This window comes from Crassostrea angulata, chromosome 3 (genome assembly GCF_025612915.1).
Source record: "Crassostrea angulata isolate pt1a10 chromosome 3, ASM2561291v2, whole genome shotgun sequence".
NCBI classification, from domain to species: Eukaryota; Metazoa; Mollusca; class Bivalvia; order Ostreida; family Ostreidae; genus Magallana; species Magallana angulata.
Genome location: NC_069113.1, coordinates 47,151,768 through 47,175,888, shown reverse-complemented (window position 1 = coordinate 47,175,888; position 24,121 = coordinate 47,151,768). Strand labels below are relative to the sequence as shown.

The 24,121-nt window shown below is 34.2% G+C and overlaps 3 protein-coding genes across 3 annotated transcripts; 1 reads left to right on the top strand and 2 right to left on the bottom strand.

Annotated features, from left to right (window-relative positions):
- Window positions 1-616: 616 nt before the first annotated feature.
- Window positions 617-1,975, bottom strand: LOC128176934 (uncharacterized). Its single transcript, XM_052843450.1, has one exon. The coding sequence runs from the start codon at window positions 1,973-1,975 to the stop codon at window positions 617-619; it is 1,359 nt and encodes a 452-aa protein (XP_052699410.1).
- Window positions 1,976-5,919: 3,944 nt separating this feature from the next.
- On the bottom strand, window positions 5,920-9,996 carry LOC128176523 (coatomer subunit epsilon-like). Its single transcript, XM_052842931.1, has 10 exons — window positions 9,877-9,996; window positions 9,115-9,278; window positions 8,866-8,968; window positions 8,723-8,772; window positions 8,434-8,487; window positions 8,100-8,181; window positions 7,523-7,678; window positions 7,230-7,298; window positions 6,315-6,389; window positions 5,920-6,116 (listed from the first exon to the last, which is right to left on the bottom strand). Exons 1-10 carry the CDS (start codon window positions 9,973-9,975, stop codon window positions 6,063-6,065), a joined length of 906 nt encoding a protein of 301 aa, XP_052698891.1. The 5' UTR covers window positions 9,976-9,996; the 3' UTR covers window positions 5,920-6,062.
- Window positions 9,997-10,406: 410 nt separating this feature from the next.
- LOC128176521 (junction-mediating and -regulatory protein-like) lies at window positions 10,407-23,266 on the top strand. Its single transcript, XM_052842930.1, has 10 exons — window positions 10,407-10,486; window positions 11,451-12,323; window positions 12,475-12,556; window positions 13,022-13,112; window positions 13,673-13,838; window positions 14,033-14,196; window positions 15,233-15,319; window positions 19,752-19,847; window positions 20,105-20,693; window positions 21,043-23,266. The coding sequence occupies exons 2-10, from the start codon at window positions 11,471-11,473 to the stop codon at window positions 21,264-21,266; spliced, it is 2,352 nt and encodes a 783-aa protein (XP_052698890.1). The 5' UTR covers window positions 10,407-10,486; window positions 11,451-11,470; the 3' UTR covers window positions 21,267-23,266.
- The last annotated feature ends 855 nt before the right edge of the window (window positions 23,267-24,121 follow it).

The following is a 24,121-nucleotide window of genomic DNA, read 5'->3' as shown; positions in this document are numbered from 1 at the left end:
CGTTTTCTTTCACGCTCTAAGCGTTTTTGTTGTTTAATTTCTTCTTGTTTAATTTTAAACGCTGCTGCTTCCTTTTTCTGGTGAATAACTTCGTCGGCAGTAATAACAAAGTACTCTGTCTTCTTTGTTTTCTTTACAGGTGGACGAGAAGGCAGTGGATACATTTTGTTTGCAATAGAAAAAGCAGAAGAGTCACTTGAGACAGGAAGTGAAGTGGTCGGTACCTGAATGTTTGCAGATATAGGAGGGGAGTTAAGTAAAGATGAAGTATTAACTTTGCCAGAAAATTGATGGACTTGCTGGGTATAATGTTTCCAGCTCTGGTACAGCGGATCATTGTTCAACCTTGTATTTATTCCAGACAAGAGTGCTGCATTAAATTGCAACTTTTGCTCTGAAGACAATGCGCTCTCAATGACTTCGAGTGCCTCATGCGGGGAACATTTACTACATGAGCTAGTATCAAGACCTTGAACATTGTCTACTTCGAGACTGGTTAAATCGGAGTTTACAAGCAACCCTTCAAGCGGGTCGTATAATAACGGTAATGTAACTTCCCCTTCAACATTCAAAGGAAGTGAAAGAGACACAGACGATATGGTCTCAGAGAGAGGGTTTAAAGAAACGCTCGTGATAACCTCGGGAGGTGGTCTACAGAAGAAACAGACTGAACAGACAGGTTTTGAACTGAAACTGAGGGAGAACTGGATGGTAACAAAAGATTAAAAGTGCTAGAATTTGCGCTACTTGGTGGGGATGATGCCGTTTCCACCCTTGGAACACTAATTTCACTGGGACAAAAGGCTTCATTTGGTATAGCACTCGGGTTAAATGGATAAATGCCCGTTGAAGCAAACCCATTTTTTATTGTCGCAGGAGTAAGGGCTGCTCCCCATGCGACATTGAACAGGCGAAGAAATTGCCTATGACCGACAGCCACACCCGTTCCTTTGGTGAAGTTGTCAATGACAGTGTACCAGTGACTTTTAAGCGATTTAAAGACCGTTCTGTCAAACGGTTGGGTCCAGTTACTTGTATGACTGGGAAGTTCAACGACAATTATATTGTTCTGCTTTGCCAATTCAACTAACTCTACATTATTGTGTGAACCGTGGCCGTCACAAATTAGAACTTGTGGCCGAGCTAGACCTATGTTTTTTAGGAAAGTGTCGGTAAACCAAAGCCTAGCGATGCCATCTTTGGTCCACCCTGAATATGATACTGAGAAGTTGGATCCTCTCAAAGACGACCCGTCTTCTACTATTGCCTCTAAGTCATAACCTTCCAACTTCCTTTTTGTTTTTCCGGGAATTACAAAGTGAGGTGGAAGGTTATCACCATTTGCATTCCCGCATGCAATGACGGTAATTAGTTCTCGAGACATGGACACCTTCCCATGAGCCGTTTTTGCCCCTTTCTTGGCCAAAACTTTATTAGGTTTGTGGGACATAGTTATCCCCGTCTCATCCGTATTCCAAATCCGCGAAGGATGATCTTTAAGGTTTGGGGACTGGATGATGTTTCCAAGCTCATGGAAATAGCGAGCCATGCGTTGTCTTGTCATGGCATCTTGTCGCACGGATGCGGTTGCTTCTGGGGACCTTAGCGAAAATGTGTCGTGTCTGGCCTTAAATCGGCGCCACCACATGGCAGAAGGTTTCCCATGTTTGAATCGTAGACCCCTTGATTCTGCCATAGCTCCCGCAAACCTTAAAAAATTAGACTTTGAAAAGCCGATTCCCATCTGTGATCTATTTATAGCACAGTCTATCATTTGGTTTTCATCTGTTCCACTCAAGACTGGTTTGCTTCCCCATTTACTTGCTTCGGTGACCTTCCCTGTAAGCCGATCGCTAATGGTAGATTTTGGGACCTTATATTTCGCTGCAGCTTTCCTGATTGAAAGCTTACTGTTTCTGACATCGGCGACAGCTGCTGAAATGGCCTCTTCCGTATACTGTTTAGGCCCTGGCATTATTCTGATAAAATAAATAAAAAAAACTCTAGATTGGTTCAATAATAATCTATTTAATGCAACAACATGTCAAATAATCGTATAGATCGTTGAATAAACATGAATCTAAAGAATATTTCAGGTTATTTTGTAATTGTCTATAAAGTGTATTTATTCTTTTCTTTGATTTCTTTAGAAAACTACTCTCTCGTAGTGTTCAGTGATGTCTCTAATCAAACTTATGTTGCTTTCACTACACTTAAAGCCAAAGGAAATGTTTTGCATCGGTCCTTTCTTTTTGGAAAATTTGTTGATATGCTGTTTTGCTTTCAGGTAACAAGGACCATTAATCAATTTACCTTTGAATAATCTGTAAAGCACAGAACTGTCTTCGCGCTGGAAGTATGCGACCCGTCTTGTACAATCAATATCTTTAAAAATGGCTATGGCACAATTGTCCTTAGGGTTGTCCTCTTCCCACTTACAATAATGGACAACTTCCAATGGGATCTCGTGCGATCCCCAACGATGCATGCCAACAGCATATATATTTCTGACAATAACGTTTTTCATGGTTGAGGTAGATCTAGTAAAAAATAAAACATGATATTTGATTTTTTTGCCGTTTGATTTAAGAATAAGAATCCACATGATATTAATAAATTTTATCGACTATTCATGATTTTCAACTCCATTAAATATTGTTATTTTTCGGAAATATTGGAATTTTCGAAATATTTAGAAAGTCTTGTTTTAAATGTTTGATGTTGAATTATTTTAACTTTCCTTGATTCGAAGAAAATACAGGCTTGTATCCCCAATAAAAATTGTTAATTTTTATCTAGAAATTCCAGTAAAAATATTCGTCGTTTGGTTGATTAATTCAATTAAACGATCGCGATCGCGCAAATAATATATACATATTCTACATTTTTTAAACAAACTTTTAGGCTACTTTATTTCGTGGGAAAAATAAATTATTTCAACGATCTATATGATGTTAACATGTTTTCTAAAATGACATTGAGTCGGACATCTCCGACTCATGATCAAATTAATGAATTTTACTGTCCGAGACCATATCAATTATGACTTGTGTTTGTAAAGTTAAATTTCCAAAAATTGCTCCTCATAAAGCAATGATTTAACACTATGTTTTCATTCAATAAACTTCATTTTATCGTTTGAAACTGTTTTTCGAATATATATGTTCTTCTGTATAATGAATATAGCTTTGCAAATATGTTTGTTATTTTAAAAACTTACCAAATTCTTCTTCAAATAAGAGACCAGAAACTTGATATCGAGCAAAGAAAGATAACTCCAAACAAATTGGAATATTTTGTATAATTAGGGCCCCGCAAGGATTTGCGGGTGCCCTATAGTAATCACTCTGTCCGTCCTTCTGTCTGTCCGTCTGTCACTCTTCCGTCCACAAATTTTCCGGTTTTTTTTTCTAAGAACTTTTTTTATGGTTGCCCAATCAAGTTCAAATTTGGTATGGTAGTTCAGTAGGCAGAAATACATATTTTGATGCTAAGTTTAGTTCTCTATGTCTTCTGGTTTGGAGCTTGGGTGGTGGGGTAGATTCCTTAACTACTAGTATGCATAGGAATGAATGGGCAAAGAGAGATAACTGCTGAGAATGTTACCATTGTATACAATGTACTTGGAAGGCTGTGCAATTTATCCTAAGCTTTATCTTTATCTGTCACATTGAGATTAATTACTGCACTGCCTGTGTCTGCAAATGAACTTTGTTTCGAAGTTAAGGTCAATTTTGAATGATGTGTAGTATTGTGTACATTCTTTGAAATATGGATTTAAAATATAATAGTCATACTTTATTTTGGTTAAAATACCATACACAATGATTTATGATAATTTTATTGAATTCCAAAATCAAGATATATATTAAGATATCCTTTTTTACTATTTTATTTTTTAATTATTTTTTTTTCTGCCTTAATGCTGTTAATTTTAACAGGTATTCAGATAATAACTCCATTCTGTCATTTCTGGAAAAAAAATCTTATTGTAAATTTAGAAGAAATTATGAGAGAGCAGAACAATTAATCCCCTGGGATTAATTATCTTGCCTGCTGCAGAAAATTTAGAGGCTTATCTCTATCTGTCATATGAAGATTAATTAACACCTTTGTCTGCAACTGATGTTTGTTTTGAAGTTGAGGTCAACCCTGGGTGATACAATGTATTTGCATTCACTGAAGGCTTGCATTTTATAAAACACCTGTTTAAATCTTTTTTAAATACACATTTAATTTAGTTTTTTTTATAAGACATGAGGTTATCCCTGTTTTATGCAGATACAAGGTTACTATTTAGAGTTTTTGGACATTCAGGAATTATCTTTAAAAATACAGTTGTTACTTATAATTTTCGTGGGTTTTTTTTTTTTTTACCACCTTATATATTGCAGTTCTTTACATCTTATGCCGGGCATTTATTTTTCATCATTGTTAATATAAAAAGGATGGAATTCAAATTTTTTTTCACTTCTCTATAATAATTGTCATAGCGGGGTCCTTCCTGACAGGTCAGTTTTCTAGTTTATTTGATCTGATCTGAAAACAAAAATTCATCGAGAAAGGGGAATAATTCGGCATGAAAGTTGTCCGACTTCAGATCGCGTCCGTCTTTTTATCACTTTACCCTATCGCTGTATTTCTGTTTACGTATAGTAGCATGCGCTGAAATTGACATTTGACGTCGGGATATTTTTACACATAGAAAACAGAGACATGCTGAACATCACTGAGGAATATAATAAAGGAAACTCACAATAACATTAGTTTCTGGAAATATTTCCGTATTGATAGATTTTTTGACAAAATGATTTAACTACCGCGATATTATAGGACCAGCTCATATATGAAGAAAGTATGCAGATCAGGCAAGAAACATTTACATTACACTTGTTAATACAATCAGTAGTTCTAAGGAGAACTTGTCAGTCATGAATATACATTCAAATAATTTAGTGTTATAAATCAATATTATTATGTTATTGGTATATATAGTCACATCAAACATTCTTACCGAAATGGATGTCACGTGACATGCGCAGTACTGGTAAGTAACATTTATATAAATAGTGCCTGTTGGGAGGGTAACATTATATAAATAGTGCCTGTTTGGGAGGGTAACAGTTGAAATTGACACCCCGAGAAAACCATTGTCAACCGACGCGAAGCGGAGGTTGACAATGGTTTTCGAGGGGTGTCAATTTCAACTGTTATCCTCCCAAACAGGCACTATTTATTTTGTTATACTGAATGTCTTTTTAAAATAATTTAAGAAAATTTTACTGCTTTTATATGGGAATAACGTGAATTCTACAGCGAACCGTACGCGCATAATTTTCGCGCATGTAACATTTTTTAATGTTACCCGTTGCCAAGTGCGTTGCTAACGCTGAGGGTAATAGTAAATATTAACTGCGTCTTAACCAATCAGATTTCAGTATTTAACATGAAAGTATAACAATTGAAATTGACAACCGGAAAACCACTGTCAATGACGCGAAGCGTTAAATTCTGTAATTTTTTTCTTCATGATCGTTAACTTCAAAACCCGCATGAATCATCAACGAAAGCATTTTATTGTTTATATTTACATTTTTTTAAACAAATTAATTAACTGATTGTAAAAACTACAAGGCTATTATAAGTGTATTTCAGTACGTTAGATAAAAGAAACAATCAAATCGTCTCCTACGGGAATTTGAGTCCGACATCATGATTATTTCGTGCAGTCCGCGACATTGATTAGGTTGCTGTATGTTTCAACCAATCCATAGATTTATATAATTATTTGAAAGCTGACGTACATTGTACATGAAAAATGAAAAGGAAATTCTTTAAAATTTCATTTTGGTCAATTTACTAAGAGGCTGTATTTCACATCATTCTTTCAGAACAAAAACTCAAGTTAATATAAGAAAACAAGTTTTTTCAAGTTTAATAAATATTTATACAATATTGATCCTTCCCAGTCATAAAATTAGAGTCAGTACAAATGTACACAATGTCCACATTCAAAGAGATACTAAAAAGACATGAAAATGATGATACACTGTCTGTGTCTATTAGGCTGTTACTGAGGGGGTGTAGTTGCGAGATATCCTATCAAAGTCACTCTCCTACAAAGAAATCAAAAGAATTCACATTAAACAGAAGGGTTATTGATGAATTATTCACATTAACCTATTGACAAAAACTGTGTACAATTCCCCTTTTGCATGATATTTTTTAGCTTTGGGTTTGGGGGTTTTTTTTGTTGGACATGACAAAATCACTGATAAATTACAAAAATAAGTTAAGACAATTTTCCACCCTACCTTTTGTAAATAGTCTCTGACAAATGGATGATTCCGATGAGAGTCCTTCAGCTGGGACACATATCTATTACTGACCTATCAACATAAAAGTGGAAGATACATGTATATTTATCAACACAGAACCAGGGAAACATCAAACAGTGTGCTCAAAGTTTTAACTTTCAAATATATAATGATTATTGTACATATATTTAAAGTTAATATCATTATCAGCATTCAATGAAGAATCTTGTTGTTTTTGTTCAAATTAAAAAATATTGTTTATGTAGATTTTATTCTAATTTTAATGGAGTGTTTGCATGAATATGAATGGTATAATCATATTTTGAAGTTAAACAGAATTTCAAGGTTTTTTTTTTTCAATTTGACTTATTCTCTTAATAACTTAAATCAAAGAAATATCAACATATTTCCTTGCAACAATAAAACTTGTTTATTTCAATGTTTTATTCACACATGAGAAATATACTTTACTTTCTTTGTAACTAAATAGACTAATTTTGTTAAGTTAACTAGCCCTGTGTAATTACTTATCATTCTGCTGATGTCGGAGATAAATATTATGTCAAAACAATATGATAGTTTTTCTACTAACATCGACTAAATGTGTAAATCATACACATAACTTGAAAATAGTTTAATAGGGTTTTTTTTTAATTTATGTGACTATTAGTTGAGAACTACAGAACTTGTCATCTGAAATCATGGTCAGACAATGTAAATCAACTGAAAATAGGAAATTAATTATCAAGGTCTAATCACGGTTGTATGAAATTTACCTGGGTTACAATTCCCTAGATTTCGGGGTTGTATGGAATACAAACTGGGATAAATTTCTTGTTAGTCATGGTTAGCTAGTACCATAAGACTGCTTTCGACATGTGCATGTAATTTAGTGAAATAAGTATTACTTACCTCTGGTGGTTTCCCAATATGTTGTGTAAGGACTATCATGTTTACCAGAGTCTCTGGATTATTGGAGTCCTAAAAATAAAGAAATTTTCACTATAAATAGAATTTGTAGCAGCTATTTTAAGAATACTAGCATATAAAAATTCAAAGTGTTTTGCATAAAATATATTTCAGAAAATACAATAATCTGTATCAATCCAACTATTATAACTTTTTAAATGCTTTAAAATAAACTTTGATGTTAGAATTATGGTTCATGGGCTATAACTAATATCTCCATGTCAATCAAATACTACCTTATCTATGGCCTCCTGTAGCACAGATTCAGCATCATCAAATTTGCCCTGGGCCATGTAACAGGCTGCCTGGCCATTCAGCAGGAGAGGGGTAGAGTTGTGTTTATCGGCCATCTCTTGGAAAATGTAGTAGGCATCCTGATACTTCTCTCCTCCCTACAACATAAAGGAAATGTCATTAATGCAAATTTTTGTTAAGAATGATTTTGACCACTACTAAATGTACTTACAAAGTCATATCTAGATGCCATTATAAAACAACATGGATTTCTAAAAACCTTTCAACAAATCATCAAAATGATATTTGAAAACAATATGATATTTTGATGAAAAATTATTCTTATTCTACTTATCAAAACTGTGAAATAGAAAATGCACGACACAAAATAAAAAATAATAGCCATTTTTAGTTAAACATCATCATTTCAATTGTGTTGTGCATTGTATTAAAATATGGTACTCATATTACATGAAATACTAGACAGTAAATGCGACAACCACTACAGTCAATGTAGGACCCTGTTATCATTTCAACACTGCCGTGATGATTAGTAAACAAAGGGTGATGGGAACTCACCACAGACAAGTTAAACCAGGCCTGGGCCAGCTGTGTGAGAATGCTATCCTCATCTATCTCCTGCATTCTCTTTAGTTCCTTCCTGAAAAATGAACCACTGAATTATTATAAAGCAATTTTATTTGGAATTTTTATATCATTATCTACTGGTAATTTACAGAAATGTTTAGTTTAAACATTTTCCTGGAGTAAATAATCATCTTTTTGAAAAAAAATTGTCTTAGGCACACATACATTTGCCAATGAGGAATGAGGCATAAACAATATAATAAACATTAACTTGTTACATGTAGGTATATATATAGGTATATATAAAATCATCTGCATTAATTACCTTGCAAGATCAACTCTGTCCAGTTTAAGTAAAATCTGGATAGATAAAGCAATGCTGAAAATAAACAGAGATGTACTGGTATTATTCTTTGGAATGTATCCAAGAACAAATAAAATATGCATGATGACATGGACAATTGAAAGTTTTTTTTAATCTATGAGCAGAATTATCAATTGGATTAAGTTTGTGAAGAAAATCGTTTGTTTATTACTCAAATTAAAATAAAATTGTTAAAGTATTCCCACTCATGTAATGACAAAAATTTTTTGTGTTGAAATTATCATCTTACCATTCCAAAGCATCCGACTGGTGTAGGGCTCTTAGTGCAGCATCACTGTTCTATAATAAAAGAAGAATCCCTCATAGTGAACGTCTGAGAGAATTCACAAATATAACAATATCAAATTACAACAAGGAGTGAGCTCCGCTTACTTGTTCATGGTTGTAAATTGATGCTGCCATGACGAGGAATGTGCTGTTTGAAACGTCAACACTGCCACTCATCTTTTGGTCTAAATCTCTCACAATGGAGGTTCTAGGAATGACAATGAAACAATTTTACTAAACTGGGATATCCATTTATGACCTTTCTTTTACAGTTGCTCTTCACACATTTATCTCTGCTTTTATGTAAAAGATTTTAAAAACCTATCAAAAAGATTTAGAAGCTGAAATAGTCACCTTTTGTTTTCATTGGACAAATAATCAGCAAACATCTTCACTGCCTGCAGCTCGGGTGGGTGGGAGGAATTGATTTCATCCAGAACAACACCATATTTTCTTTGAGCCAAATAAGCTCTGTACATAATGACATCTTTAGCTGTTTTCAGCTCGGGGTTTGACAACTGAAATGAGTATAGCCATATACTTTCTGAAGAAGACAAAGAGTTGTTGATTTTTAACATTATGTGATAAATCAACAATTTTTTTTTATGTATATGTAGGTGTAAAATTAGAATTAAACCTTAGGTGAGGTCTTAAAAAAAAATCATCTATAATAAAGGATAACATATTGCCACACATGTCTAGTTTAACGGTTTTAAATAATAAATTTGCTGATAATTTTTTCTCCAAGATACCCATTTTTTAAATATTTTTTCTTTCTACACAAGCCCCTTAAATTATGCTTTCAAAGACTTGCATTACAGCTTCTTCCCATCTGGTTAGTAAACCATGCTCAACTTATGTACTTAGAATTTACTGGTATCAACAAATAAAACCAAAGACATGAACATCAAAATCATTTTCTATTCTCTCCACATAATTAACACTCAGTGGTGTGTCAAAATGCTTTCTTGGTAACTAAATTTCTACCTTATAATCTTGACTGTACAATAAATAGGAAGCATATCATCAAATGTCATCTGTCAACACATTTTATCTCCGTTCTGATAGAAAATTGAGCGTTTCAGTGGAATTAGAAAAATAAATAAAATGGGTTACCCGTAATTTGTGACATTCATTAATGCAGTGTTGGTAGTTTCCCGTGTATAATGCTGTTTTTATCTCGAAGAGTTCGTCAACATCTCTTTCGGTAGCCATATTTCCTTCAACGCATGCGTGGCCAACGTGGAATAATAAATCATGATCACATATACGCTTTCCGTGTAAAAGGGATTGTGTCAAAACAAAAAAGTTTGCACAATTTTTTTTTCCGAAGGCAAGTTTAGGAATAAAAAATATATTTTCTGTAAAAATATATTATGTTAGTTTTTTTTCGAAGGCTATATAAACATCCATGAAATTAATTTTAATTATATGATATTATCATGATTATAAATAAAACTATTTTGAGCATTTCATTGACAATCTGTTTGTCGTAAAATTAAAAAGTTATATTAAAATAAAAAATAATAAAATATCATTCATTTAGTATTTTCCGGAGCTTTTAAATTGTCGGCATCAAAAAATTATATTTTAAAAACTTTTCTTTAAGCAATTTGTGTTGTTTATATTTGCGACAATCGAAATTAAATGTATTCACAGGTGATCGTGTCATGAACCATTTTTAGCACAAAATGTCTTCTTTTGTTTTGAATAACATCGAACAAAGGTAACAGAGTCACTTTAGTTCTATATTTTATAGCTTCTTATAATTGTTTATTTAAGAAATTCGAGAAAATTTTATTGAAACAATTCTGTTGAATGACATTTGGTATTTGGTTGTTAATTTTATCATATTCTGAGGTTTTGTCAAGTTCAGTTTTTTGTAAGACTCTTATGTATGATGGTCATAACGATACTCAAGTGTCTGAATGCGATGTTTTGACAGGCCACTTTAATTATCTGTTAATGTGTTCGCTGCTCAGCAGGAACCTTACATTGACGTTATATAAACGTCATATTATATAACGTCGGGAAAAATCTATTAATGTATTCCAAAAAGATTACTGTAAACCAACTTTTATTTGGGTGTGAAAATTTTTTGCTAGGTTTGCGAGAGCATCATCGTCGCAAAATATTTCTTGCCGCAAACCAGTCCTTGTTGTATGGTTATTATAACAACACTGATCTGGATACGGCTTGGTCCCGAACATTAGTTACCACAAACGAGATTATTAGAAGTAAATTGCAAAATAAAGTCATTGTGAATAAATGTTGGTTTACAGTATATGATGTCGATTGCTGTTGTAAAATCATTCTTTTTATTGTTTGGATCTTACACAGCCGAAATAAATTAAGTTGGACTAAATAGATCTATATTTCTACTAAATAAATATAATTACATATATCATAGGTAGCAATTAGGTCCTTAAGAACAACATTTCTTAGACTGCCTCAGACTCATATGAAGTCACTAAATGTACATGTAATAGCGGTAAATTACCTTTCTTTCGAAAATATGCCAAAACAACCCATCTAGCACACCTGAAGTCTTAAAAAAAAAAATCTGTTTTTTTATAATAATCCAGGGACATATATAGTATATACGTCCCTGAATAATTGTTGCAGTTGATACAGATTAAATGAGCATTAAGATCAGTTGATACCAGGCTTGTTTTGACTGTTTGATTTAGATTCCCTGACAGGGGCAGTGATGGATTGTGATGACCAGGTAGACAGCTTGGAGGGGTGGATGGTGGTCAAGGAGGGCCCCTTTGCAGACACCGTCAACCCCCCAAAGTTCAACTTCTTGGTGTGTTGGAACGACGATAAGAAGAAAATAGCCATCACTTGCAGGACTCACTGTCGTGTAGCAAGCGATAAAGATAACTTGAAGTCAAGGACGGGAATTTTCTCCTTCCATGAGTTAGAGGCAATTCACAACTTACTCTGTCATGTCCACCCTGCTTTAGGGCCTCATTTACCAGTTCTTCCTGAAGAACCCAGGTCATTATGGACATACCTTGGTTATGAAGAGTGCAATACAGATTATTCGCATGTATGTTATCAAATAGAGGAATACCTATGTTATGCTTTAGAAATTTGCAAGGAGAAACTTCTTATGTCAACTCTGTTTGAATATGAAGAACATTCAGCTGAAGAATATTTTGAAAACATCAGTGAACTCCGTCGGCAAGGATACGATGAAGAAATCAACAAGGTAGAAGAGGAGTTGAAGAATGTGATATTTTTACGCACTAATGCCAGTCACATGACTGACATGAAAGATGTTTACAAGTCGGAGGATAAAGCTGTGTTCAAACTGAACATCGCCTTGGCCTCTCTGTATAATTACCTGTTGCAGCCATTTCTGGATGTCAGGGAGCTGGCCTACAGTCGTGTAATGGAGGCGAAGGAACAGTTAGAAAACCCTGACGTTGGAGCACGTGTGAAGCGAGAGTATGGGGAGATGTTTACAGAGTGGCAAGCTCATTACGAGGAAGCTCTTGACAATATTCAGAAATATTATATTGAGTATTACACAAGAACTTCAAAGATTTATGAAGGTACCAAATTCATGTACAGAAACCTTATACATGTACTAATATTCATTTATTCATATACAATGCAGTTTCTTTCGTGTTTAAAGATAACTGTTCATGATTTTTAAAATCTGATTGCTTTGATAAGTTCTATAAAAATATATTTTGAACATAGGTATGTTAAAAAGAATGCGAGAAGATCAAACAAAGTTTGGGAAGACTGCATTTCAATTGATTGGTGCTGAGAGATTTTTTCGGTAAGATGCACTATATAAAACTTTCAATAATAAATACTGTTTATTTAAGGAATGAATTCAATATTTATTAGTTTTATACGATATAAAATGGTTTGGGGCAGTTTACGCTTTATAAACCGCGAAGCGGTTTATAAAAAAGCGTAAACTGTTTCAAACCATTTTATATTGTATAAAACTAATAAATATTGAATTCATTGCTTATAATTTAATTTTTTACTCTTAATTGTAGATAAAAACGGTCATTTGACCTTTAAAATGACGTAAAATTGTACAAAATTCAAACGAAACATCAGGCGTATTGATACGTTTTTGACGTTAGTCTTACTATGACGTAGGCAACATTCTTTATACGATATAAATTTTAAATAATTTTTTAGCCAATCAGAAAGCGCGTTACAACCAGAATTAAATTATTCATAAATAGTACTTGTACGGTGTCTTCCATTTGAGATTTTTTTGTTTCAGAATAAAAGAAGATCATTCTTTAGAATGTCTCCAGTTGCTAAATAACGAGAAAAAGTTATATGTGCAAGAACGAGATAAAGTGAAAGAAGAGGTAAGATTTAGTCAATCTGCCATTATATGTTTGGTGATGTTGGAAGCATACTGTACTAATGGGTCCCTTTTAAAGTACCGGTAATCTCTTTATCTATGTCGGATTGAAAGGGTTGCATTCAAAGTTCAGATGCCAGTAACATCGTAATAAAAAAACTTGTGTTGTAATTATGCTAGCATAAAGTTGGCAAGATGTCCATAACAGCTTTTAATGAAATCAGATTATCTAAGAAATGGTGCTGTATACAGAGTTATTTTTGCCCAGTGTAATTTTTGCCTTTCAACACTAAGCAAACAGTTTCGCTTCATCTTGAATTCGCCCAGACACAGTTGAGATTTAAGAGAGATAATCTGAGACATAGGAATTTGCCCAGTCTTAAATTTGCTTGCTGACAAATACATGTATGGAAAAGGGGCAAAATAAAATGGGAGCAAATATTTCCTGTATACAGTATATGCCTATTGTATGGTTTAAGCAGTATTTAACACATTATGGTGAAGATTATAACAGTAAAGTTCTTTATCATGATCCAAAATTGTCATTGCTGTGCTGTTTGACAGATTGCCTGCGTGGAGGATAAACCAGGGGCCCTCACAGAGCTAGACAGATTGGAGGGAGTTGTGTTCAACTGGCAAATCAAGGTCCAGCAACAGCAAATGGCGATTCTGGATGAGGAGGAGAGATTGATTCGAACTCAGATGGAGGCTATCACCAACCAGATCAAAGGTACTTTAATACATTTTTACATACAAGTAGTATTCTTCACATTTTTATCACCTTTACCGTAATTTAGCTTCTTTAATATACTACATTATGAATATCTACACTATTTTATGCAGGTTAGATTTACGTGTTTATGCAAATCCACATGTATATGGCAGCATAAATGTACATGTGTATGATCATTTTTTATCCAACAGCTGATGAAGATGTTCCTATATTTTATGATGCTGTTGAGGACGTAGAAGAACTGAGTTCTGACGAGGAGGCAGCCAGTAAATCCTCCACAGACCCTCGAATCGTAGTCCTACGGACTAAACTTTCCACCATCACTCGCAAGAGGGCCAAGATTAGGAATGGCAAAGTAAGTAATGAAGCAACTGTAGCATAAAAGAAGTTGTTAAATCATGTCAATTTGTAGCTATTGTTCAGAACAAGGAAACCATGCTATAGATGATTCCTTTAAATCACAATTTCATCTGTCTATCATGTTATTTTCGGTAAAAATGACTTCTATCATCTTATGGAATTATTCGATTTTATACTTTTTTATTTCATTGTTTTTACTGGTACTCATTTTTGGGAGTTGATTTTAATCAACTCTCCTATGCAGTTACTCTGACAAACTGAAAGTGAAACAGTGTTTGGACCAAAGCACAAATCATCGCCACTGACAAGAATTAGTTCTTGAGAATAATTGATAAATTCGAAATGAAAGCATTGTTTTTCAAGGAAACATATTTATAAATACCTTGAAAATAGTCAGATTTTAAATGGTACAAACAATTTAGATATTTTTTGTAGTTGTATGGATTCTTACGCTTGAGTTCAATATAGTCTCGTTCAACTCGACGCTCGGCTGTCTCCGTAAATCTCCGACAAGCAGTGTCAGTCTCTCTTGCTTGTGGGGATTAACGGCGAGAGCCAAGCGTTTGGTTGAACGAGACGAGAGCTCAATATTGCTTAGATCCAGAAATTTTCCAGAAATTTTTCTATCACTGATAAATATAGTTTGATTGAATTTATTCTATCTTTAAATATTACTTGACATGATTCATATGGGGTTTTATCAACATTCTTGTGTCGAAAATGTCCAAAATTCATATTATAAAGATGTGCGTAATTCAAATACAGATTAGAAACTACCTGTACTTGTCATGCAAAATAACATCTCATTGATTTTAGAATAAATAAACATCGATAAAATCAACTTCCGACAGTTCTTCGGTACTCTGATTTAAAAATACTTAGGCTTTCAAAGGGAGAATACTTTTGGTGACTTTTAGTTCAATTAAATGTTTATTTGTACAATGCATGAACACTGCATTTTTCAGTTATCGTAAATATCTCATAGTATACTTGTACTATGCAATATACATTGTTTTCTTTTATTTGATTAGGTTTCTCTGGAGAGAAAATTCAAATCAAAAGTTCAAAAGAAAAAAGATGACGAGATCCAGTTCAAACAACATCATGCAGTTCAAATGGTAACAAATTTATTTACTGATTATAATTAATTTTTTGTGATGATTCTTACAGTAATTTTATTAGTGTTACACAATAAATGACGGCCAACTATAGTAAAATTGTATATTCAGATTATTAGCTCACCTGAGCTGAAAGCTCGTGAGCTATTCTGATCACATTTTGTCTGTCGTCTGTGTGTCTGTCCATCTGTCTGTCTGTCTCTGTCCTTCCATCCATCAGTCCATCTGTCTGTCTGTCTGTAAACTTTTCACATTTTTAACATCTTCTCCAGAACCACTGGGAGATAATTAGGAATTATTGAAAATTTTCCAGAAATTTTCAAAAATCTTCTTCTCACGAACTATAAGGCCAGGAAAGCTGAAACTTTTGTGGAAGCATCTTTAGGTAGTGTGGATTCAAAGTTGAGAAAATCATGACCCTCGTTTGTAGGGTGGGGCCACATTGGGGGGTCGACTTTTTACATAAGAATATATAGAGTAAATCTTTAAAAACCTTCTTCTCAGAAATCAATCAGCCAGGAAAGTTGAAACTTGTTTGGAAGCATCCTCAGGTAGTGTAGATTCAAAGTTGTGAAAATCATGACCCCCGGGGGTAGGGTGGGGCCACAATGGGGTGTCGAATTTTAACATAGGAATATATAAAGTAGATCTTTAAAAATCTTCCTTTCAGAAACTAATCAGCCAGGAAAGTTGAAACTTGTTTGGAAGCATCCTCAAGTAGTGTAGATTCAAAGTTGTGAAAATCATGACCCTTGTGTGTAGGGTGGGGCCACAATGAAGGGTTGACTTTTTACATATGAATATATAGGGTAAATCTTTAAAAATCTCCTTCTCAAAACCATTAGGCCAGGAAAACTGAAACTTGTGTAGAAGCATACTCAGGTAGTGTAGATTCAAAGTTGTGAAAATCATGACCCTTGGGGGTAGGGTGGGGCAACAATGGGGAGGGGTGGTGGTGAATTTTTACATAGGAATATATAGCGTAAATTTTTTTAAAATCTTCTTCTCAGAAACCATTATGCCAGGAAAGCTGAAACTTGGAAGCATTCTCAGGTAGTGAAAATTCAAAGTTGACCCTCGGGGGTTCAGTGGGGCCACAATGGGGGGGGGGGGGGGGGGGGGGGTCAACTTTTTAGCTCACCTGAGCTGAAAGCTCAAGTGAGCTTTTCTGATCACCTTTTGTCCGTCGTCCGTCTGTCCGTCCGTCCGTCTGTCCATCTGTCCATCTGTAAACTTTTTACATTTTAAACTTTTTCTCTAAAACCGCTTATCCAATTTCAACCAAATTTGGCAGAAAGCATCTTTATGGGAGGGCGAATATAAATTGCAGAAATAAAAGTCCGATCTGTATTCAAAGCGGAGAAAACCTTGAAATTGTAGAAAACGGGGGGTGCATTTTAAAAAATCTTCTTCTCAAGAACTACCGAGGCAAATTCAACGTAGTTTAGCATAAATTATCCTTATGGGAAGGAAAATATAAATTGCAAAAATTAAGTGGTAATTCTGTTTCAAATCTGAGTTATTACGAAAATAATAATAAAGGAAAGGCGTGCTTCAATCAGTTTATAGCTTCGGGTTCGGCATACGATAAAATGGGTAGACAAGATTTGGCCTGGGAAAAACAAAATATTGGCAGTTATTAATCTGCCAATCTCATAAAAATTCAGGATATTTGATGGACTAGTATATTTGTATTGCCGATCTGCCCCGGCTTTTATTTTGCCACGGCCCGGGTTTGCATACCCATTTTACCAAGACTCGTATTCCATACTTCTAAAACGAGGTTCTTTGTTTAAAGCAGCCATGACATTTTACGAAAAAGGGTCGATCTGACTATGATGAATTTGCTTGTTGTGCAACAGTTTGCGTATGAAGGGAAATTTTGAAACATGCAAAATATATTGGTACTGATTTTGTGAAATAAATTGAGGCTAAATATTTCAATGCGTTGACAGTTTTCACACATGACGTTGGTGTTAGCTTGTTCTAATTTTCGTTTCGTTTTCACTATTTATGCTTTGTTACCTGTAAACTATCGTCTGTATTTCGTGATTTTTACGTATCAAATCAAACAGAGACTTCGGTAAATCAAACAGTTAACGGTTTACATGCGCAAATTAAGCAAAATCTGATGTAGGGGTAGGTGCCTACTGAAATACAATTCATTCTATCGGTAATTCGGCATTATCTTTTGCGTAATGGCAGATTAATGCAATAGGTTTTGTTGAGATGCTCGGCATTTTCTCGAGTTTATTCAGTTTAAATAGAGTTTGATATCGCTGACGGAAATATGTAGGTATATACATGTATATATATATATGATTCATTTTGAAAAAATAAATTGTGTTCTTTATTTGTTATACATGTAGTGCATGTTTCTTGTGTTTATTTGTTTACAATTTCTATTTACTAACCATATTTGAGTGTTTAGCTTCGAATTATAAGCAAGATACAAAGATTTGCTCACAATTCTATGTTTGTACACAGATCTTAAAAACTAAAGATTAAAAAAGTAAAAAAATTGTCAATATTTATATATTCAATAAGAAAATTTTCAAAGTCTGTTCTTCCAGAAACCAACTTTAACAACTTATTGTATTGTAAACTTAACCTTTTTAGCTCACCTGAGGGTGGGGCCACAATGGGGGGTCGAAGTTTAACAAATGAATATATAGAGTAAATCTTTAAAAATCTTCTCAGAAACTAATCAGCCAGGAAAGCTAAAACTTGTGTGAAAGCATCATCAGGTAATGTAGATTCAAATTTGTGAAAATCATGACCCCCGGGGGTAGGGTGGGCCACAATGGGAGATTGAAGTACATAGGAATATATAGAGTAAATCTTTAAAAATCTTCTTCTCAAAAACTTATCGGCCATGAAAGCTGACACTTATATGGAAACATCCTCAGGTAGTGTAGATTCAAAGTTGTGAAAATCATGACCCCCGGGGTAGGGTGGGGCCACAATGGGGGATCGAATTTTAACAAAGGAATATAGAGTAAATCTTTGAAAATCTTCTTCTCAGAAACTAATCAGCCGGCAAAGCTGAAACTTGTGTTGAAGCATCATCAGGTATAGTAGATTCAAAGTTGTGAAAATAATAACCCCTGGGGGTAGGGTGGGGCCACAATGGGGGTCGAATTTTAACATATGATGATATAGAGTAAATCTTTAAAACATTTCTTCTCAGAAACTAATTAGCCAGGAAAGCTGAAACTTGTGTAGAAGCATCCTCAGGTAGTGTAAATTCAAATTTGTGAAAATCATAACCCTGGGGGTAGGTTTGGGCCACAATGGGAGGTCGATGTTTTACATAGGAATAAACAGAGTAAATATTTAAAAATCTTCTTCTTAGAAACTAATCAGTCAGGAAAGCTGAAACTTATGTGAAAGCTTCCTCAGGTAGTGTAGATTCAAAGTTGTGAAAATCATGATCCCCAGGGGTAGGGTGGGGCCACAATGGGGGTCAAAGTTTAACAAAGGAATATATTTAGGGTAAATCTTTAAAAATCTTCTCAGAAACTAATCAGCCAGATGATTCTTTATAATTGTTAAGACTTTGGCCCTATGATAATTCTTTGGCCTCACGAGAAGGTTCAGAGGTTGATATACGTTTATATCCCATATATAAACTATTGTTAAGGATCTTTTTGAGAGCTGCAATACTCAACATATCATATGACCATAAAATCATCCTGTTAGAAAAGGGGCTAATGATTATAAACATAAGAATATCCAGGGGAAAATGGATTTTATTTATACAGGATCTACATGTATTATTGTACATTGTCCAGATAGTTTGTATTATGACTCCATTAAGCTGATTTTATCATACCTATTGTTCCTCATGTGAGCGATGTGGCCCATGGGCCTCTTGTTTCATATTATTAGGAATATATAGAGTAAATCTTTAATAATCTTCTTCTCAAGAACCATTTGGGCAGGAAAGCTGAAACTTGTTTGGAAGCATTTATATGCTTTTACTTATATGCAGGCATTTTTATATATTGCTGATTTTTTTAAAATTGTTTAGACTTTGGCCCCTGGATGATTATTGGCCTCACAAGGGGTTCAGAGTTTGATGTAGGTTTATATCCTGTATATAAACAATTGTTAAGGGTCTTTTTGAGAACTGCAATTCTGAATGTGATATGACTATAAAATCAACCTGTTAGAAAAGGGACATGATTATAAATATAAGAATATACAGTGGGAAACAGATTTTTTTGTAAAGGATCTACATGTATTATACCAATTGTCCAGATATTTTGTATTATGACTCCAGGAAGCTGATTTTATCTTGCCTATTGTTGCTCAGGTGAGCGATGTGGCCCATGCATGGGGCTCTTGTTCAAAAACAATTTTCTTCAAGAAAATGCCTGCACTGGAATATACTGGAATATGTGTTTATACAAAACCTCTTATTTTTCAGAAAAAAGAAATTAAAAAGGAGGAAGAAGAAAAGAAGAAAGATTTCATATTAAACCAGCGTGTGAAAGCTATCAATCGCATCAAGGATTTCAAAATTGTAAGAAAAAATCATTTAAAAATCAAGTTTCTAAGATGTTCATTTGCCTCAAATTATATTGTGGTTATTTTTGTTCAAGTCACAATTCATGTTGGTTTGTCACCAAATGGTCCTGTGGTACGATCATTTATTGTTAATTTAGAAGTTAGTTAACAATGTAGAATATTTAAATACTGGTATTTAATATCTGTATATATACAATTGAAAATTAATGGCAATAATTTTGAATTCAAAATACATTTTTTCTTTTTCTTCAGAAATTCCCTGCACCTGAGACAATAAAACCTCCAAGATATCAACCCCCTAGTCAGAAAAAGAACCTTCCCCAAGACTCGCCCCCATCCCTGCCAGTCTGTGATAAAACTTTTGTCAAAAAACCAAGCAGGCCATTGACAAACTCTGAGAAAACTATCCGAATAACAAACACTGCCAAGAAGTCACCTAGTAAGCACAGCGGTAGTTCTGGGAAAAGTAAACCCCAACCACGGCCTAGAAAATCTCAGGATGCTGTGGATTCTATGCCAGTAACAATTTACACTGCGGGAGGGGGAAGCATGACACAAGACACTGTAGATTCCGCTCCATCACCGGTTCCCCCAATCTGTGTTCCACCTCCTCCCCCTCCCCCTCCCATGGTCCCACCCCCACCTCCACCCCCTCCTCCCCCTCCCCCACCACCTCCACCATCAGGGGGCGGACCTCCACCGAAACTTGTGATTGTGAAAAAGGAGAAGAAAGAAGAGAAATCAAAAGGAGCTGGCCCCCCAGATCTTGGTTCTATATTGGCGGGTAAAAGCAAGCTGAAACCAGTCAGTGAGAGTCAACAGAAGCAGAAACCAGTGACTGGTGAGTGGTGATGTTCAGCAGAGGACAACTACTGTCCAGTCCTAGGAGTCAAGTGCTCAAGTTTATTTTATATGCTAAACCTAAATGATGAATATAACAGCTCTCCTCCATGCTCATTGCTTTGTATTTTAAAAAACCAAAATAACCTTCAAATCTTACCCGTACTTTGATCAGTTTGATTGTACCGGTATATAACTGGGCTCTGTGGGATACATGTAATAGTTTGATGCTTTATTCACTGAGCTATGGAGTGAAACAAGATATTGTGATCAAAATTACAAACCAGCGGTTGTAGAATACTTGTTTTACATATAATTAAACATGTACTGGTAATTTCTTTCTTTCTCAGTGAACCCCATGGACAGCATTCTGAGTATGATCAAACAAGGTGTGAAGCTGCGGCCTGCAGATAAGGACGATAAGAGATCCTCACAAGACTTAGACATTTTGGAGACCCCCAGCGACAGCCATATGAGGCTCCTACAGGAGAGTCTGAGTCGCATTAACAAGTTCACACGGGAAAGCTCACCCGAGTCCGAGGAAGACAGCGATGAAGAGGATTTATTCGCCTGACAGAATTCAAATTTTAAACATTATCCTTAATATGATTACACAAACGAAACTTGAATTCAATTTATAGAAAGAGTTTTAAATATTGTCCCTCATGTGCTTACAAATGAATGTGTCATCATTGTGAAGTACTGGTATGCTGTTCTGTTTATTTTTATTATTGAAAAACTTAATTTGAGAATTACAATTAATGTAATTCGAATAAGTACTAGTACATGTATTTGAAAAGAAGCTAATAATTAAGAGAAATCTATGTACATGTTTATGTTAAGCAAACTACCATAATTTAAAACATTTGAAACTGAATAATTCAAGGTGCTAGATAGAAGCCATTAGGATTTACTCTCCTCTTGTTAGCCATTTAACGTACTGTTACGAGCCAACTTTCTTGTTTTTCAAAGGATCAGGTTCCATTGAATATTCTGCCATTTTGATTGTTCATATTTATAAGTGTTAGTGTACCCTACGACCAAAATTAATGCCTGTTTTTATTTCTATGTATGTATTTGTTTTATTATTTTGTGTGATTGTGATACTTGATTATTTATGATTTATTGGTTTTTTATTGTACATGTAGTGCTTAAATATACACATACAGATTATAACAGCAGTTCATGTACATGTACAGATGTTTACTTGGCAAATTATTTTTAATGTTTACTTGTACATGAACCTGCACAATTGGAATGATTTAGTTTATCTATGCAGTAAAGACAGTATCAATCAAAGAATTGAAATATTATCAAATAAGTTCAAAAATTTTCATGAACATATAAGTAATCAACTTTCCAATATACAAATGATTTCAGTATATCTTCCAATTCCTAAAAACGTAGTACATTATAAGCAAATAAATGTCCTGGCGAAAGTCAACAGCAGCTACCAATAATCTTCTACCAATAACAGGTAACCATGCACTTTTCACAAATCAAAGCACACCAATTATATTGAAAGAGAGATACTCATGAGAGTGTGATAGCTCTATTTTATCAATATTTTATTTATTACATGTATTTGATTTAAGACTTGTTTGAGATATATCAATTAGTATGTTACCGTAATTAAGTTCTAAAACCATGCTTTCAATCCTGTTTTCAGAGAATTGGTACCTTATGCTTATCCTTCTCTGTAACTGTGTTTAGTCAACATCATAAAAAATTAGACTTGTAAATCACTCCTCTAAGATATGTCAGCATATATTGTAGAGAAGTGGATATCCGAGTCAAATTTTAATGAGTTCAGAGATTCTCTTGTGGAAATAAATTGGTGGACATAGATTGATGTTTTTCTTCCACCAAATCCCTCTCAATATCTGTTTGTATCCCACTCATTTCTTGTACTTTTGTTCATGATAGCCAGTGTATGCAGTAGAGTTCACCATAATGTATGTACACAATCATGTTATAATAGTAGGTATTTCATTTTTTAATAGGACTCTTGTTGGTTTTGTGGTTTTTTTTTTGGTTGGCATTTTATGCTCTTGTAGTACCCAAGTGTTGTCTTATTTATATTTGTTATGAAAATTGTTCAGTAGAACTTCCCTTTTCATGCAGTTAAAGCAGCAATTCAAAGTTTCACTGTTAAATCATGAAAAATGAAAATGTGCCTATAATATAGGAGCAATTTAAATATAAAATGTGAAATAGCTCTATCATGTTATGTACCGGTATGTAGTGATTTAGAGTGTTTTGCTTTCATCTTAACTTTTCATAGTGTTCCTTGTTTGAAGAGAATAGTGTTTCTAACAATTTGTGTGTGAAAAGTGAATGAAGTTTCCTGAATATTACAGATTAACTAGGATTATCTTTAATTCTCAAGTTTCTTGCAATCCAAGTTATTTTATTCAGTCTGGGGTAATATTAAACTGCATTCCTACAATGCATATTAAATCTGCACCAACAACTTTCATGCAAATATTGAACTTCCACTTAATACAATGTAATATTAAAATTATTGATTTGATGTCTGTAAATTATTTCTATTCAATAAAGATCGGAATAATACATGAACTCGTCTTCATTTTTTGTTAGAAAGTATAACACATTCTTTGTATAGTCTGTCCCAAGTTATTGCTTCCATCGCTTTTTGATGATTTTTAATAAAAATTTCCATACCTGTGAAAGAAATACAGTTGAAATCTATAAGAGGGAATATATCCAAGATATCATCATTGAACAATTATCATTTTTCACTCATAAAAGTTCACAGGAACGAAAACAAATTTCTTACGGAGATTTATAATGGGAGATGTTTACATCTTTTCTCCATTCGGAAGTACTTAAATTGGGACACCTCGCGCAATTTTTCAACGTTATCATCCGGGCTTATAATGGCTGCTGCAATGCTAATTCTCCGTAAACTTTCTATTTTGGGATGTGTATTGAAACCTGAAGCGGTAGAGGGGGCGTTTCAAAACAGATAATCTGGACATTTTTCATATTAGTGGATGAACGTAGTTTGAGCACAAAGGTGTTTATGATTATCGAAATATCAAGCAAAAAGTGGTGGAAGTAAAAACTCGGGACAGAGTATAGGAAATGGAAACCAAGCCCAAAGTAAATGGTAAATGGATCTTGAACACTATAATCTTATTGTACAATATTACTAATTTCTATTGAAGAAAACCGGTTACAGAGTCTTCCTCCAATACTCAGTAACTCGGGCTGTGCTATGGTAATTCTTGGATTTCAAGCCCATCTTTTGATCAGTGCACTTTTCACATGAAAGAGCTGCAAATTCTACAGCAGTACCAAGTCTGTCAAAAAGCTGTTTGTCAAGTTCAGTCATTCAATTGAGCTATTTACCCGCACAACTCAGTACCGGTAATTTGCATCCCAAGGACTTAAGGTGGCTCACTA